Source organism: Mandrillus leucophaeus, unplaced genomic scaffold (assembly GCF_000951045.1).
Source record: "Mandrillus leucophaeus isolate KB7577 unplaced genomic scaffold, Mleu.le_1.0 Scaffold1338, whole genome shotgun sequence".
NCBI classification, from domain to species: Eukaryota; Metazoa; Chordata; class Mammalia; order Primates; family Cercopithecidae; genus Mandrillus; species Mandrillus leucophaeus.
In genome coordinates, this window is record NW_012101297.1 from 274,040 (window position 1) to 292,034 (window position 17,995).

The window sequence follows — 17,995 nt, forward strand, 5'->3', positions numbered from 1 at the left end:
ATTCTTATTAAGTTAAAGCCTTGGTTGCTTTTTCTGGTTCTTTAATGTGTGTTAGTTTGGATGCCTAGACAAGAAGGTAAATGTTTCGGGTTGCTCTGTTCTGAATGTGTTCCCCAGAGTTCATGTGTTGGAATCTTTTGTTTTTTTGTTTGTTTGTTTGTTTTTTGTTTTTTGTTTTTGAGACAGAGTCTTGCTGTGTCACCCAGGCTGGAGTGCAGTGGTGCGATCTTGGCTCACTGCAAGCTCTGCCTCCCGGGTTCACGCCATTCTCCTGCCTCAGCCTCCTGTGTAGCTGGGACTAAAGGCGCCCGCCACCACGCCCGGCTAATTTTTTTTTTTTTTTTAATAGAGATGGGATTTCACTGTGTTAACCAAGATAGTCTCGATCTTCTGACCTCGTGATCCGCCCACCTTGGCCTTCCAAAGTGCTGGGATTACAGGAGTGAGCCACCATGCCCAGCCAGAAACTTAATTCCCAATGAAACAGTGTTGAGATGAGGGGCGTTTAAGAGGTGATTAGGTCATGAGGGCTTTGCCCTTATTAATGCCGTTATTGCAGGAGTGGGTCAGTTATTCAGAGAGTGAGTTCCTGCTAAGAGGATGAGTTCAGTTCCTTTCCCTCATTTCTCTCACTTGAGTACATGCTTGCTTGCCCTTCTGCCTTCTGCCTTCCCCTATGGGATGACACAGCAAGAAGGACCATGCCAGATGCAGCCCTCTTGATCTTGGACTTCCCAGCCTCCAGAACTATAAGAAATAAATCTCTGTTCTTTATAAACTACCCAGTCTCAACTATTCTGTTACAGCAGCATAAAATGGACTAAGACAAAGAGCAAATATCTTTGCTTCTCTTAGATTTGCCCTGGTAGGGCTTCTGGCTTTGTAACGCTAGTTACAGGATTGCAACCTGAAGCTCTCAACAAGTCATTTTCCCTTAACTAAACAACAGAAAGTCCTGCTTTCTTACAGTCCTCTCTGCTGTGCAGCACCTGCTCATAGCTCCTGGTCAGGATGGATTGCCCAGGTGCCCATTGGTAACTTTCCAAGTTAAATTGGAGGTTCTAAATAATATGTCCTTTGAAAGAAAGTGACACTGGCTGGGCGCGGTGGCTCAAGCCTATAATCCCAGCACTTTGGGAGGCCGAGATGAGCGGATCATGAGGTCAGGAGATCAAGACCATCCGGGCTAACACGGTGAAACCCCGTCTCTACTAAAAAATACAAAAAACTAGCTGGGCGAGGTGGCGGGCGCCTGTAGTCCCAGCTACTCGGGAGGCTGAGGCAGGAAAATGGCGTAAACCCGGGAGGCAGAGCTTGCAGTGAGCCAAGATCTGGCCACTACACTCCAGCCTGGGCAACAGAGTGAGACTCCGTCTCAAAAAAAGAAACAAACAAAAAAAAGAAAGTGACACTGCCCTTTCCATGGAGTGAGCGTACAGGGACAGAATCTTGTGCAAAGAGAACGAGGCAGAGAATTCCAAGATCCGCAGCCACTGAACTGATGGTGAAAGTGGAAGGACAGGCTGAACGTGCTTGAAATGCTGCATGCCCTGAGCCCTGAGCAGTTAGAAAGCCCCGGCATTTGATGCATGATGGTAAAAAGAGGCGTCTAATTTGAGTGACAGACCTCCCACCTCAAATGGAAGCAGTTCCTGTAGGGCTCTTCAGCACGAGAAGCGGCTGCCAGGTGGAGCTGGTTGTGTGGCTGTAGAGACAAGGCTCTGGCTGCTGGCATTGAAAGCAACCGCACAGGAGAGGAAATGAAACCCAAATTCATGGAGATATTTGTAAGTTGTGTGCAGTATATTTACATAAGAACATCCAACTAAAACATCAGCTGGTAAGCCATTCAACTAAAGGCAAAGCTTTTAGAGTGTGTGTGTGTGTGTGCGTGTGCACGTGTGCACGCACATGTGTATAAATGCCTAGGGAAAAAAAACTATAAGACTATTTTCCAAACTGTTCATAATGGTTAACCTTGGAGAAGGGAGGGAGGGCGGGGAGGTAAAGAGGAAGTGTCTCTCAGTCAGGGTTCAATAAGAGAAGCAAAACCACTGGGAGATAATGTGGACATCATCTCATTGGCCTTATTCAGTTTTATCTGCATGTGATACTGGAGCTTGCAGTCCACAGGGCAGGCAGTCAGGAAGGGGCGACGGATAGAAAGTGGGAGAGATCAAGATGTTGGAACACCAAGCACGAGCTGGAGCCCCATGAGAATGGGCTAAAACTTGCATGAGTTCTTTTGCATCTGGCATTGATGGTGTGGATGTCCTGCAGAAGCTGGGATCTTCATCACAGAGCAAAACACAAGCACCTGGCCTGGGATTCAGAGAAGCTGGTGGGGGATCCAGGGGAAGGAGGAGAAGTAGCAGGCCTAGCTGCTGCTTTGCACTGAAGACATGAATCAGCAGATCAGTAAAAACATGCATGACCTACAGAACGGTGCTATTTCCTTTCCACCTTCCAAACCTCCCAAGAGTGTCTCTTGTGGTGGCCCCTAAGCAGAAATATCCAAGAAAGGGAAGTCTGGGAAATGTAGTCCAGGCCAGCTTAATCAACACATCCCAAAGCTATTTAGAGGAATTTTATATTTTCTTGTACATCCTTCTGGGTTGTTTGAATCATTTTACAATGTGACTGTATAAATGTGTTTCTGTGAATTAAAAAAAAAAAAGTGAAATCATTTGATTAAAAAAAAAAAATACGTGGGCCAGGCATGGTGGCTCATGCCTGTAATCCCAGCACTTTGGGAGGCCAAGGTGGAAGGATTGCTTGAGCCCAGGAGGTTGAGGCTGCGGTGAGCTGTGTATGATTGGGCCACTGCACTCAAGCCTGGGTGACAGAGTGACACACCAGCTCAAAAAAAAAGAAAGGAAAAAAGAAAGAAGGGAAATAAAACTCTTCTATCCAATGAGGTTCAGAGTTTAGTTGTCTAGTGAACAGCCTACTGAGATGAGTGGGAAATTTGGTCTTCCCCCACCTGGTCCCAGCACTGTCCCCTCTCACTGTGCTGATGTAGTCACCACCCTAGCTGGCCTCCCTGTTCCAGTCTGTTCCTGTTTCAGTCAGAGTGATTTTTTTTTTCAAATGCAAATTGGATGTTGTTGTGTGTCTATTTAAATTGGATGTTGGTGTGTGTGCTCCAGTGGTTTTTATATTGCCTTTAGAATGAAATCATAAATCACAACTCTTTACTCTGGGAACCCAAAGTCTCTGCGATGCTCTTACTCTGGGTTTCTCTCCATCTGCCTCTGTCTCTTCCCCACCCTTCCTCTCCCCTTCAGTGGTCACAGAGCCTTTGTGTGTGATAAAATTATCATGCATATAATAGTAATTACAAAGCTATCCATTTATGGATTGCCTACTATGCCCAGTGTCGTGCTAGGTGCCTTGAGTTCATGCTTTTATTTAATATCCACAGCTTCTCTAACGGCGTTTACCTGTCCCTATTTTACAGAGAAGGGGGACGCTGAGAAGCATGCCCGAAGTCTCACGGGTAGTAAGTGGCTCCACCAGGATCGGAGCCTGGAAGTGTCTGCCTCCCAAATCCATGAGGACAATATTCAGCAGCCATCCTATTAGCAGGCCTTTCTCCTTTCCCTGTCACGTTGTTTTGTGGTTGTGTAGCTGTCTTTTCCCTGGACAGTAAGCTGGAGGGGGGCCAGGATCTGATCTGAATGTTTGGTCATCTCCTGAACCTCACAGAGTGCTTGCGCGCATTAGGTAATCACGCGGCATTTGTCGAAAGCATCCATGTGCCAGGCACTTGCTGAGTCTTGGAGTCGAGGCTAAGGTCAGGGCGGACCAAACAGTACAGTTGCTGTCTCGTGGTGCCTGTGCTCTGTAGTAGGGGAGATAGCCTCATGCTGTAGTTACAGCTGTGGTAGGGCTGTGGAGGGTGCTGGGGAACATGTGAGTGGGGTAGGGGGCGGTGAGAGTGGCCTTGGGCAGGAAGGAGCCCCACAGAGAGGCATTTGGCCTGTGACACGTAGGAAATGGGAGTCTCTTGGAAGCATCAGCTTTGTCTCCCTGACTCCCTGTGGAGTTGTGCATTGGCACTTGTCTGTGTTCCTTGGCCAGTAATGGAATAGATTGATCCTTCCCATCCTTGCACTTAGAAAAACTCAGCCCAGCGCTACAGCCATCTTTGTACCCCATGGTAACAAATTGTCCCTCCACCCCTTTGTCAGGCTGCCCTGCTAGGCTGCATATTGTTACCCTAGCCCCCCTCCCCACTCCTGCCGCCACAACCAGCTCCCGGGATGCGTCACTGCTCCTTGACTTGTGCTTCTGGTTCCACCAATGCCGTGGCCTGGTGGAACAACTGAATGGGAGCTTGATATTTTCTTACTTCCTAGAAATAGGTAGACACTTTTTATTGTTCACTTCTGGAGAAGGAAGGGGAGTCGTTTTATTCATTTTTAAGGAGACTGATAGCTTCAGTTTGCTGGGAACTTACAATGTGCTCTACACTGAGCACACACTATGTGTTATGCACTTTATGCTCACAAAACGCTTTGGGGCAACCCCATTCCAAAGGTTAAGACACTGTGGTGTTATGAGGTTAATTTGTCCAAAGTCCCACAGTGCTCACTGCATAAAAACTGGACTGTGATGCCTTCTAGAGGACTCTGGTGTTCCACATCAAGCCTCCAGCCTCCAACCTGGAGGAGAAAAGTTTCCGATGACAGCCACTTGAGCTACGATACTAGGCTTACCGTTGGAGTCAAGGCCAAATGCACCTGCCTGTAGGGTGGGGATGGGGTGGGGAGGGAATGGGTCCTCTGCTGCATGTATGTTTCACTAACTGGTGATTTAAAAAGGGGGGCACATGGCCCAGCACGGTGGCTCACGCCTGTAATCCCAGCACTTTGGGAGGCTGAGGTGGGAGGATTGCTTGAACCCAGGAGTCTACCCAGTAGGCAGCGTGGCAAAACTGCATCTCTACAAAAAGTACCAAAAAAAAAAATTAGCTGGGCCTGGTGGAGCACACCTGTAGTCCCAGCTACTCAGGAGGCTGAGGTAGGAGGATCACTTGAGCCTGGGAGGCTGAGGCTGCAGTGAGCCGTGATCACACTACTACACTCCAGCCTAGGGCAAGACCCCGTCTCAAAAAAAAAAATAATAAAAACAGGGAGGAGGCACAACCCTCGCAGAGCACGCAGGCGCCCACCCCCTACTGAACACCATCAACTGTAAGAGCCCATTTTGAAGTCCGTCACTCACATTCAGCTGTTTTTCTGGAAAATTTCTACCATAGATGGCTTTTCCTGAGCCTGCCAGATTGAGAATAGGTCCCCGGGATGGGAGGCATCACTGAAGAAGAAGCTGCAAGTGGTCGTCATTGCCTGAAAACAGAATCTGTTTCTTTTCACAAGCCCCTACAAAGACTATTTTGACAGTTCTCTTCAGACCTGTGGTGGGCTGACTCTCACTCCCTCTGCCCTGCAGGTGCTGGGCTCCTGCGGCTGGATCTACCGTTCTCCATTCTTTCCCTGCCCTCAAGTGTCAGAAATGGGAGAGGAAAGTTGGGTATTTAATATTCTTTGATGGAGTTTATAAGTATCCCAATTAGTGATTTTCCAGCATATTAAGAATTCTGTGCCTCATCTCACGCTGCCTTTCAGAGTTCTGTAAACACAAGGGCATGAATTCTTGACGGATTCTGGCTTTCTGATGTATTTTCCCCCAAGGTACTTAATCAAGGAATGTAAGTCATTTACCTTCTCCAGGCATCCTCCTCTTCTTCCCTGGAGAATGTTGTGAAGTCTTTCTCGTTTTTCCGTCCACTCTGAACCCTTTCAAGGACCAAGGTCTGTGCTGCAATGATGCAGAACTTTGCCCCTAGAAGTTGCTTTCTCCCCTAACTGGGAGGGCAGAGCCCTGCTCTCAGTAGGGCTCCCAGGACAAGGCTGTGTGTAGTAAACGTCTGTCTGTTGTGGTTTGTTCCAGAGCTGGTGATGCTGCTGGAGTGGTGGTCGGGCACGGAATGCACCATCTTCACGGACCCGCGCGCCTACCCCAAGTATGGGAAGGAAAATGCCATCGTGGTTCTCAACCACAAGTTTGAAATTGACTTTCTCTGTGGCTGGAGCCTGTCCGAACGCTTTGGGCTCTTAGGGGTAAGTCGGAAGTACATTCGTCCCTGCTTCACACATTTCTCTGGTTCAGCCCCACCACTTGTCCTTTTGCTCCTGGTGGTTCAGAACTTGCAGAAGAATCAGCAGAGTTTCTACTTGATGAAACGGTCCTAATAAACTGCTTTTTATTCTGGCTTGGAGTCAGGCTTAACAGCTTCTTATGGGCAATCATAGGAGGTACTTGACAATTGCTACCTGCCAGCCATTTTACATGCGATTCATTTATTTAATCCTCACAGCAACATGAATAGATGATGTGCCACACTCCATTTTTTAAAAGCTAAGTCATATAGAGCTTAATATTCGGCTCAGAGCCACACAACTGTAATTAGATTTGGATTTCACTCCCATCCATATTTCTTCATTCCACGCTCTGCTGCCTCCTTGGCTAAGAGGCAGACATCACCTCTGCATTTTGATCCTTGAAGGCTTAAGAATTTTGAGTCCCTAAGTGAGAGAGTGAACTGCAAAATTCAGAATTATTCTGAAATTCTGGTTTTTTCCCCGACTAGTTTGACTTCTTGCACGTGGCTTGCATGCCTTTGGAACAGGATCTCTTCAGCTGGCTTTTGTCATCTGTAACACACTGCAGCATGTAGCGGTTGAACCTGTGTCACGTAGCTGTATCAGAGCCATCTGCGGCACTCAGCTATTCCAGTAGGAATCACGGTGTCCATTGGTCCGGGGCCCGGAGAGGTCCTAAGAGTTTGATCCAGAACTTGGAGATGAGGTTTTGCACCTGGGAACAATGCCCTGTAGATAGATAAGGGGGCTGCTGAAATCACCTTGTTTTTTGGTATCCCCTGAAGACAAAATCGTGGTGTTTAGAATATAGAAGATTCGAGATAGGGGCCATGAGATAGGGGCCATGAGGCCATGGAGGACGTAGGGGACTAGAAGGTTCAGTGGGTCTGGATCCTGGAGGCAGATGAAGAGAGCCTCCTGCCCACTGTTTCTCCTTTTGTTTTCCTGTTTTTTCTCCCAGGGCTAACTTGATATCTGCTTGTGTGTACACGTGTGTGTGTGTGTGTGTGTGTGTGCGCGCGCGTGTGCGCAAATATATTTCTAGGAACAAGAGCAAACATCCTAGTAACTACCATTCTCTGATGTGGAGAACTTGGGCAGAGATCTGAGTTACAGCTTTGTGGATTTATTCTCTCTGACGAGAGATCACCCCTTAGAATGTCATGGTCCTAACCCCGTCATGGATCCCAGGGGTGAATGGCAGGGTTCACCTCCTGCCCAGGAGGAAGGGTATGGGGTGCCGGTGTGTCTTGGCTGTCAGGTCACTTGTCTTACCACCTTTACAGCTAGGCTTTCTGAGGTGCCAGCGTCTCCTGGAATTCCAACTGTAGTTTAGAGGCAGCTGGTGATTTTCCAGGCTTTGAAAACCTTCTGGTGGTGTTCATGCTTAGAATGGGGAAACAGTCATAATTCGTGGACCAGGAGTCTCTGAGGTAGAACAGAAAGCCTGTTGAACTTGGGGGTGCCTTCCAATCCCTGCTTGCCCCTTGGTGGTGTTACGCCCACGAGCTCACTCTGTGTGCTGTTCACTTTATTTCTGTAATTTCTAATTCTCAGGATATTATTATCCACATTTTGTAAATAAATCCCCAGAGCCCCAGTTTGGCTGAGTGATTTGCCCGAGGACAATAGCTCCTAAGTCTGCTTTCAAAGCTTCTGCTCTTTCCCCTGGAAGATGTTGGGGGCACAAAAGCAGGGGCCCTGGGGCCCAAGACCTGCTCCAGAAACAGGGCCCTGACCATCCTAAAATGACGGAGGCCAGCTGCAGTCAGGACCAGGTTTCTAACACCTTCCTGGCTTGTGATGTGCGAAGGCCTCATTCTGAGAGGTGCGAGTCACCCGCACCTTCCTGGGGTTGGGGATGGCGTTGCAGGAGCTGGCAGAGCAGGGCCGTGCGCAGAGATGCTGGAGCAGCACCCAGATGCCCAGCACTAGCAGGCACGGGGACAGGCACAGATGAGGGAGAAGGTGAGCCCCGCAACACATGCAGGGAGGGACCCAGGCCCAGAGAGGGGACATAGCCCAGAGACAGGAGGAGACTTTCGTGGAGTGAGAATTTAATCTCAGCACCATTTAGGGTTTTACTCCCAAAGGCTTCTGAATCCGTGATCACTTTACAACTCTGAGCATAAGGGTGGGAGCGCTGATGCCGGAAAGCAAGTCAACAGCGCACCCATCCCACCTGCAGCCTAGGGACCACATCTCTCCACCCTTGATTTCGTCAGTGATACTGTTTTTATAGGATACTGTATTTATAGGACTTCACTCATTACTATCAACACCCAAACAACTAATGCTGTGTGTCAGGGGGTCTGCGCCCTGCCACTGATGGTGGAAACTATGCTTAGGATTAGAGGCTTTGGGGACTCCACTTACAGGTGAAATAGGCAGGTCTGGGAGCCTGGGGCCAGGGCAGTGCCTCTTCTGTTCTCGCTGGGAGTTTGGGAGCCTTGCTCAGTGGGGGCCTTGGGGTTTCTGGATTCTTGCTAAAATGCTTCCTTAAGCCCTGAGGCCTCTCTTCTCCAGACACCACAGAAACAGCCAGTGCCGTTGCTGTGCACATTCTCACAAAGCAAGGTGCTACACAGAGCAGGCACCAGCAGAGGACAGAGTGGGGCAGGCACATGGCAGGCGCTGGCCAGGGCGGATGGGAGCTGCCAGCCTGTACCCTCTCAGGGAACCCGCTCACCACATCACAGGGAACAGCTTTGCCAGCTACTGGAGAGCTGTGGCCCAGGTGGACACGTGATGGTGGCTGAGATGGCTGATTCTCATCTCTGCCACCCTGGAAGGGGTAAGGAACAGCATTGCCTTATATTCATTGTTCAGCAGCATCTTTTATCTTCAATGACCTTCAGAAAAAAAAAGAAAAGAAAAACCTCATTCATCTCTCTGTTTTTTCTTAAATAACACATGATGTTGAGATCCTTCTGGAGTCTGTGGAATTTGCTTTTTAAAGAAGAAAGGAACAGAAGAAGGTTCCTGACCAGGCATATTTCATCCTCACCTATCACAGCCCAAGAGGAAATGAGTTTAAATTGAAGTCAATGAAATTTGCAGAAATTCGTGAAAGTGGCATTTTTAAATGTAAAATTGGTCTTTTGGGGGAAAGTAACGGAATTGTCTTTTTAACAAAGAGGCTTTCAACCTTTTAAATGTACTCAAGATCCCATGTGGCCACTGCTCACTGCAGTGCCTGTCCCCAGAGGCTCTGGTTCTCCTGGGAGCCGGTGCTTCCTGGCGTGTGCCAGGGCTCCAAAGGCTTTGGTTGATCTTGGAGTCACACGCTGAACCTTTCCCCCCTTGGAGGTGAGAGTGACACGCAGTCAGCTGGGGCACAGGTCACTAAGGTGCCCGACAAACCGTGGTGTGCAAGCGCAGGTCAGGTTCCTGAGGCTTCACGTCCCCGTTTGCTTATTGTTTTCCCTTAGCAGGCCCCGGCTAGTTACATAAGAGCGTGATCGTTCAGTCTCCGGGCAGCGCCAGGCCCTGGCAAGCACGCCATGAGCGTAGCTATTATTATATTAGCAGTATTTATCTGCCGGGCCAACTGGGATATTTGTCTTCAGATGCTTAAAGAAGCCATGTGGGTTAGTCATCCATGGCAGCGTGATGAGACCCAAAACATAGCGGCTTAAAACAACAAGCGTGTCATAAAGATCCCCTGCCTGTGTGGTCGGGAATCCAGGTGCAGCTGAGCAGGGGACCTGGCAGCGCCTCTCAGGAGGGGCCTGTGTGTGATCTGCCTCCAAGCTTGCTCACGGATTTGCCCGGCCTCCATCCCTCGCCACACAGGCTTGTTTTAAAACACAGGGCTTCCCGGAATATGGCAACTGCACCCCTGAGGGTGAGCCATGCAAGAGAGAGTGAGTGGGCACCCGGGCAGGAGCCACGAAGCTTCTGTAACCGGGGCCCGGGAGAGACCTCCCATCCCTTCTATCCAGACTGTTTGTTGGAAGTGGATCAGTAAGCACAGCCCATGCCTCAGGGATGTGGGGTGGGGGGCACAGGGGCGTGGATGCCAGGAGGCCAGGATCACAGGGCCCCTCGGCAGCTGCCCACCCCACGGTGACATGACGTTTGGTCTGAGACCTTCCCTTGCCCTCTTAGTAAACATGTAATACAGCTGGGCCTGAACACAGATCGAAATGTTGCATTTCTGGCCTGGCACAGTGGCCCACGCCTGTAATTCCAGTGGTTTGGAAGGCCAAGATGGGAGGATGGCTTGAAGCCAGAAGTTTGAGACCAGTCTGGGCAGCATAGTGAGATCCCCGTCTCTATAAACATAAATCAATAAATAAAACAAATGAAAAATAGCAGCATTGCATTTCTTTGCACAGAGAAAGGTGAGAGGGGGAGAGTGGCATTATCCCTCCTAGGCAGAGGGCCTGCGTGTGAGGGTGCCCATGAAGCCCTGTACTGCCTCTTTAAACAGAAGGATTTTCGATGATGACAACGATAGCAGTTGATATACCTTCAAAATCCGTGTCCAGCGAGTGTTGATTGTGTGTGGTTTCTCCAGGAGACCATGTTCATGCAGCAGAGCATTGTTTCACCCGCCTTTACCCCAGCTTCTTCACACGTGCGCTTCCAAGTGCCCTTTGGCTGAAGAGAAGTTAGAAGTTCCCACATATGGAGGAGTGTTTTCGGTGCCCACCACCATGGTTTTGTCAGCTCTGTAGGGTGGTGTTCACCCTCCTCACCACTGGCATCACCTGAGTGTATGGCAGATGCCCTCTGCTTCCCGCCATCATGCAAGTTCATCCTCAGCTGTGCAGGCAGCAGGAGTGGGCAGGGATGCCACCCTCTGCCTCTTACCATTCACTCGTTTGGCAGGTGTGCTGGGATCTGGAATCACATGGATGAGGAACCCGGTAATGGTGATGACCGAGGTAGCCAGGTGAACCACTGGCCAGGGCAAGTAGTGGGCAGCTCACGGGACTATGGCTGCACCGTGGGTTCATACCGACTGCCATCCTGGAGGTGGTAGCGCATGCTCGCCTGTAAAAGTCCAGTCCCACAATGGACACACCGGGGTCTTCTTCTTTGTTGACCAGGATCCTCTGGCAGTGTCTTTAACAAGCCAGAGTCTGATCCCACCAATCATAAAGCCAGGGTTTCTTAAAGCACGGGGCTTCTTCCTCCTCTGTGCGCAGCCTCAGTAAACGGTCACAGCCTGTGCTATCTGCTGTACACCGACTCAGTATCATCCTATGAACCGCCCCCTTTCTCACTCCCACCTGCTGTGCGCGTAGTGTGCGCGTAGTGTCCTCTGATGCCCTGTCCGCCTGTGCTTCCTGCAACTGTTCAGCAAGCACCTATTGGCTACAGAGTGCTGGGCAAGGCCAGTCGCTCCTATTACGTTCTGTCCTGGGGACATCCTGTTTTCCCACCTGCCCCTGTACTGCTTCTGCTCTGTTTCCCATCTGCAGGGCTAACGCCAACCCACAAGGGCTGGGCTGCCCGTTCAGAAGAGAAACTGGGAAGGGGCCATGAGGACCTGTGTCCAGGCAGGGTGGACAAGGGCTTTGTGCAGGGAGCTCCTCTCCCATCTTTGTGTCCTCACAGCCGTGACCACGGCCCCTCAAAGCAGAGCCAGGAGTGATCGGTATCCTGCTGGTTCAAGCCTCCATGTTTGTCCTCCGAATGGTGCTCTTCTCTCTGCACATCTGCATACCTGTCAAACCTAGAATAGTTTGGGGCCTGGTAAACGGGGTGAGGTTGGCTGGAGGGGGCCAATCAGGAGTGCAAGAGCCCCACGTACTCTGCCCCACGTGGATAGAGGATAAGTCTCTAATTCCAGCCTGAGGTGAATTCTTAGAGAGTGCTTTCATTTCGCGTTTGCTGTATGCATTTCCCCTACGACTGTGACTAATTGTGGAACAGCGTTCATTTTGTTTTGAGACTCTCTTGAGAATTTTCTGGCAGTGTAAGGTCTACACCATTTTCCTCTCAGCATCAGAGAAGGCAGAAAGCAAGAGAAAGGAATGCAGTGTGAGCAAGGCCAGGCACACTTGTGCTACCGCAGTTGGCAAGAATGGAGTCTATAATCCTAGCACTTTGGGAGGCCAAGGTGGGTGGATCACCTGAGGTCAGGAGTTCGAGACCAGCCTGGCCAACATGATGAAACCTTGTCTCTACTAAAAATACAAAACAAGCAAACAGAAAAAATAGCTGGGTGTGGTGGTGGGCGCCTGTAATCCCAGCTACTCCAGAGGCTGAGGCGGGAGAATTGCTTGAAGCCGGGAGGTGGAGGTTGCAGTGAGCTGAGATTGCACCACTGCACTCCAGCCTGGGCAACAAAGCAAGACTCCATCTCAGAAAAAAAAAAAAAAAAAAAAGGCTGGGTATGGTGGCTCACACCTGTAATCCCAGCACTTTGGGAGGCCAAGGTGGGTGGATCACCTGAAGGTCAGGAGTTCGAGGGCAGACTAGCCAACATGGTGAAACCCCGTGGCTCTACTGAAAACACAAAAAATTAACCAAGTCAGGCATGGTGGCGGCGGCCTGTAATCCCAGCCACTTGGGAGGCTGAGGCAGGAGAATCGCTTGAAGGAGGCAGAGATTGTAGTGAGCTGAGATCGCGCCATTGTACTCCAGCCTGGGCAACAAGAGTGAAACTTCGTCTTAAAAAAAAAAAAATGGAGTCTCTCACGTTTTGATGAACATACACACATACATGCATGCGTGCACAGAAACTGGTTCATTATTTTGAGCTCCAGTCTTTTCTGCATTTTGTTGTAACTTGGGGCAGGTTTCGGAGATTCCAGGCCCATACCATCCTCTCTTGCGCACACCTTTCTTGTCAGAAGGGGTCTGTACAACAACTTCCTGGCAGAGTTGAGTGGCAGAAATGGAACACAGAAACTGAAACTTTCTGCTTCTCCCTTCCCGCTAGACTGTGAGCACCTCAAGGCCAAGGTAATCCTAACCAGCGTTGTGTTCTCAGCGCCTGCAGAGTGCCTGGCATAGGGAGCTTCTTAATCAATACCTTTGCACAGACAGAGCAGCCTGGGGTTGAAGATTCCAATTCGATGAGCTTACGCACCATACATTAGAACGGAGGCTGTGCTATGTGGGACTCAGGAGGACTCTGGAGCGATAGGGCTGGATGGCTTGTCTGGGGCTCCAGGGAACTGAAACATTTGCTACAGTGTCTCCAGCTGGTAGTTAAGAAAACAGTCAAAGGACTCAAAGGCAGGCTGTTGAGCCTGCTTTATTGTTAAGGAACAGCTCACCTGTTTTCCAAGTTCCACTTAAGAGACCTCAGTTTTTATATTTAGTAGAAATAAATGACCTTGACTCATTTGACTAACTGGTAACCCTACTGGGAAACCTTCAGCAATGACTGGACGTTTGCAAACAAAGCTGGCCACAGAGCCTCAGCCCCTGAGGGGTTCCTTGCTGGTGTTAGTGGGGGTGGAGGCCGTGCAGGAGCAGGACACCCTGCTGCTCCCAGCCATACTGCATGCAGCACCGGGGTTTGGAATCTTCATCTGAAGCCTTGGTGAATAGCCATTTTGGAGAAAACCCTAACTAGAATGGCCTCATTCCGATCCCTTTTCACCCCAGAGGCTGTGGAGCTTCTGAAAGTCAGGGTCGGAGTACCGGGTCTCAGGCCCTCTCTGCATCAGCTCTTCCCAATGCCCAGGGTCTCTGCAAGGGCGGGCCCACTTGCCAGAGTTGCAGACCAGGTCCTGGGCTGGCTGTGAGGGTCCTCAGGATGGGCCAAGTAGATTAGCCCCAAGCAGCTACCCTAAGACAATTCTCCTTTTCACTCTCTCTCTCCATAGTGGGTTACTCCATCTGAAAATTTTAGATTGTCCAAATATGCTTGTATCTAGACAGATCTATTGATAAATCTAACTCATCAGTAAATCCTTTCAGGTGGGCCTCCGAAATAAATCCAGCATTGGTGAAATTGGTATATTTTCTTGTACACTCTCTCTGAAAGCTGTTGGCATCACACATGGAAGCCTCTGAGTGGCCTGGGAAAGCCATGACAGTTTTAGCCTATTGTACCTTTTGCCTGGGGAACTGTCTGTATGTCTTAATAGTAGTTTCTAGTCTGTTTGTCATAAGTGAGTTAACTTGGGCAACTCTCTGTGCACGGGGACTCTTCAGTTGCGCTTAAATAAATGTAATCTATTGTTGTTACTGTGACGCTACAGCATGGCTTAGAAAATGGGTTGAATAAGGAGGTGTTCAGACACTGCTTGCTCTGTGATGAATATAATAGCTACGAGTTATTTAACGCCCGTGCTGAACTCTGTGCTTTTGTAGATGTTTCCATACATCATTCAGTCTTTACAGGGACACCAGGGGATATGTGTTGTCTTCCTCGTCACACAGAGGGGAAACAGGAGCTCAGGAAGGTTGGGTGTCTTGAGCACAGTCACACAGCCGGGTCGTGGTAGAGCCTGGTTAGAAACAGGACTGTCTCATTGCAGAGCTTTTCTTTTATGCAGCCCTGCCAGGAAAAGGGTATTGAGTGACATTTCTTCAGTCTGAAGACATAAAAGCTTCTACCTTAATATTTTAACATGTTTCTTACCAAACATAATTAACATCAAAACTAGGCGTATTGATGACATCCAAAATTTTAAGGCTGAAAGATGGATTAAGTCAGTATAAAGAAAGGTATTTCTCTTCTGTTCCTTTTGATCATCAAAAACACCTGTAATCCCAGCACTTTAGGAGGCCGAGGCAGGCGGATCACCTGAGGTCGGGAGTTAGAGACTAGCCTGGCCAACATGGTAAAACCCCGTCTCTACAAAAAATACTGAAATTAGCCAGGTGTGGTGGCAGGCACCTGTAATACCAGCTACTCAGGAAGCTGAGACAGGAGAATCACTTGAACCCGGGAGGCGGAGGTTGCAGTGAGCCAAGATTGCACCACTGCACTCCAGCCTGGGTGACAAGAGCAAAACTCCATCTAAAAAGAAAACAAACAAACAAACAAAAAAAACAACAAAAAAGCCAAAACTGTTTCTGGCCCAGACAGAACCTCAGTTATGTTCCCAAAGCAGGTGGTGAAAGCACGCTGATGTCAACCCCTTCTTAAAAATGACATTGTCACAGGAATACTGTGAAACACGCTTATAATAAAAAACTGGAGAATCTAACAAAATAAAAATCACTTATAAATGACTGTCCAGCAACAACTACTGTTATTTTTCTCTGCTTTACTTTTTTTCATAGTTATAATCATGCTATAGACTCACCTTTGTTCCAGATCTTTTAAAAATTTAGTATTTTACAATAAACGATTGCCTAGCCATTACACACTCATAGAAAGCAAGTTTTAGTGGCTCTGAATCAGGGGTTTGCACATGTTATCTGGAATGGGCCAGAGAACGAATAGTTTAGGCTCTGTGGATCAGAGCGTGTCTGTCACAAAACACTCCTGTGTGTAGCGTGAAGGCAGCTGCACACAAGAGGCACATGAGCAAGAGGCTGTGTGGCCACAGGACGTCACTTACAGAAGCAGCAGAGGAGCAAGCTTGTCCCGAGGGCAGCTGCTTGCTGACTCCTCTGTAGTGTTGTACAAGATGCGGTACACACCATAATCCACGGGACGCATCTACTGTGGGGCATCTAAACAGTTTTTGGTGATCTAACAGGGATGGAAATAGAGACTCCCGTCCCCGGTGACCATCTGTGGGTCTAGATACCCGCATCACTGTCAAAGTTATCGTTTCCATTTAGCAGCAGGTCATCAGAGGCCAGCCACTAGGACCCACTATAGCATTGTGGACAGGAAATACCCCTGAGAGTGCTTTTCCCCAGCAGAAGCCATGATTGGCTGCAAGGGACGACTCACCTTCCCAGGGCCAATAGCTGCTGCTTCCGTCTGCGGCCCCCTCCTGGCTGCAGAACCAATCGTAGTTCACAGCTCCTTCAGATTGTCGCATGTTTGGAATGAGTTCAGGTAAATATAATTTAAAAAAATATCATGGCCACAGCACACGTAAGCCCTCACACCCGCACCGGCGAGTTCAGCCACCCACCCACGGGGATGGTCCCGGAGTCCGATTTCATGGCTAAGTTCTCTTGGACAGAATCTGCATGTTGGACTTGTGTGAAAAACCAACTCCATCCGAAAATGGAGATGCTAAACTTGCAAGGTATCTGCCTTTTCTTCTCCAAGCGAGGGAAGAAGTGTCTTGTGTTTTTAAAGTAGGGTAGCAGTTGGCTGTTTAGACCTTCTTCTGTTCTGCCAGTAGGCTGGGGGACACGGCTTACTGACCCCGTGCCGGAGCTGTGGAGAGGCATGGGTGTAATGGGGAGTAGAGGAGAGAGGGCTGTGTTGAAGCTGGGGCTCTCCGTGCTGTGCGCATCCTAGGTTTAGAGCTGCTCCGACGGCTCACATCCCTGGCTCAGTCATCGACCCATTGATCAAGGAGCATCTTGGCCAGTTCCAAAATTAAGTTGAAAAGATAAACATCCATCAGATAAAAAGCAGTTTTTGTGTCTCCGCTGCCCTGTCCACCCCACTGAAGCCCTGGTCTTCCTCAGTGTAGGGGTCTGATGTAGTGGACACCTGGCTGGGGAGGGCCACACCAAGCCCTGGGGACCCAGGACTGCCCTGAGAATCCTCAGAGGAGACCTGTTGGGGCCTTGCTCGCGCACCTGCGTCAGCCTCAGGAGGGTCTCTGGCAGGTGCTTCTGCCCCGTCTCAGCCTCAAGGACATGCTGGCAGCGGGTGTGGAGGGCACCGAGCACATCTCCTGGTCTGGGTTTTACTTCCAGCTCAGACCAGCTGTGCCCAGAGATCCCACTGGGCTCTGCAGCCTGCTCTATGAGCGGAGACTCCCGTTTGCCTCAACTGCAGAGCTCGGCAGAGTAGGTCGAGCTGTCTCGGAAAAATCGAATTCAAATGAATCTTTGACCAGCAACTGTTCAAGAAGGATGTTAACCTCACGCCCAGGAATGCTACATTTTCTAGCATTTGACATTTTCGGCGATCAAGAATTACTATATTTTGTAATATCACAAAACTCAATGAGATCTGTAGAAAAGAGGTACATAAATTAGTGTCACACAGCTGCACGGCAGGCTTAGCGAGTGCATGGTGGTGATCACCTAGAAACCCTCTGGATGGTGGTGGGAGCATTGTCAGGACCCTGAATATCCATGACTGCTTGCTGCTGCCTTCTTGACTCCTGCTGTCCGCGCTGAGAACCAGCGTCCCCTTGCCTCCTGCCCCCACACTGGTAGGGTGAGCACAACCTGGACCTCTAGCTGAAGGGTGGGGAGGGCATCAGGGTCCATGGCCTCGACAACATATGTTCTGGGACTGGCCCGAGGCGTCTGGTGTGAATGTCCCCTCCTCTTTTTCTACTTCAGTCTCCAACAGCCCCGGGAGGTGGCTTTGATGTCTCCTTCATGGGCACCTGGGCTCCTTCCTCTGTTTCAGGGCTCCAAGGTCCTGGCCAAGAAAGAGCTGGCCTACGTTCCAATTATCGGCTGGATGTGGTACTTCACCGAGATGGTCTTCTGTTCGCGCAAGTGGGAGCAGGATCGCAAGACGGTTGCCACCAGTTTGCAGCACCTCCGGGACTACCCGGAGAAATATTTTGTACGTAGGCACCAGAGCAGCTGTGTCCCAAGGGCTCCTGCAGGACTGTGACCGTGGGACCCCCGTGTGACTTCCACAGGACACGTGACTGTGGGGCTGTGTGTGACTATGAGGTCGTGTGTGACCATGGGGCCACATATATATGACCCCAGGGCTGTGTGTGACTGTAGGGCTGTGTGTTACCGTAGGGCTGTGTGTGACCCCAGGGCTGTTTTGTGACCGTAGGGCTGTGTGTGACCCCAGGGCT

At 49.7% G+C, this 17,995-nt stretch overlaps 1 protein-coding gene across 1 annotated transcript in view; it reads left to right on the plus strand.

Moving 5' to 3' along the window:
• AGPAT4 (1-acylglycerol-3-phosphate O-acyltransferase 4) overlaps positions 1-17,995 on the plus strand; it is a 168,761-nt gene that overhangs the window by 126,814 nt on the left and 23,952 nt on the right. The window contains exons 3-4 of the mRNA XM_011973065.1: positions 5,956-6,125; positions 17,587-17,748. Of these exons, the coding sequence (XP_011828455.1) occupies positions 5,956-6,125; positions 17,587-17,748 (332 nt within the window). The remainder of the gene's footprint in view (positions 1-5,955; positions 6,126-17,586; positions 17,749-17,995) is intronic.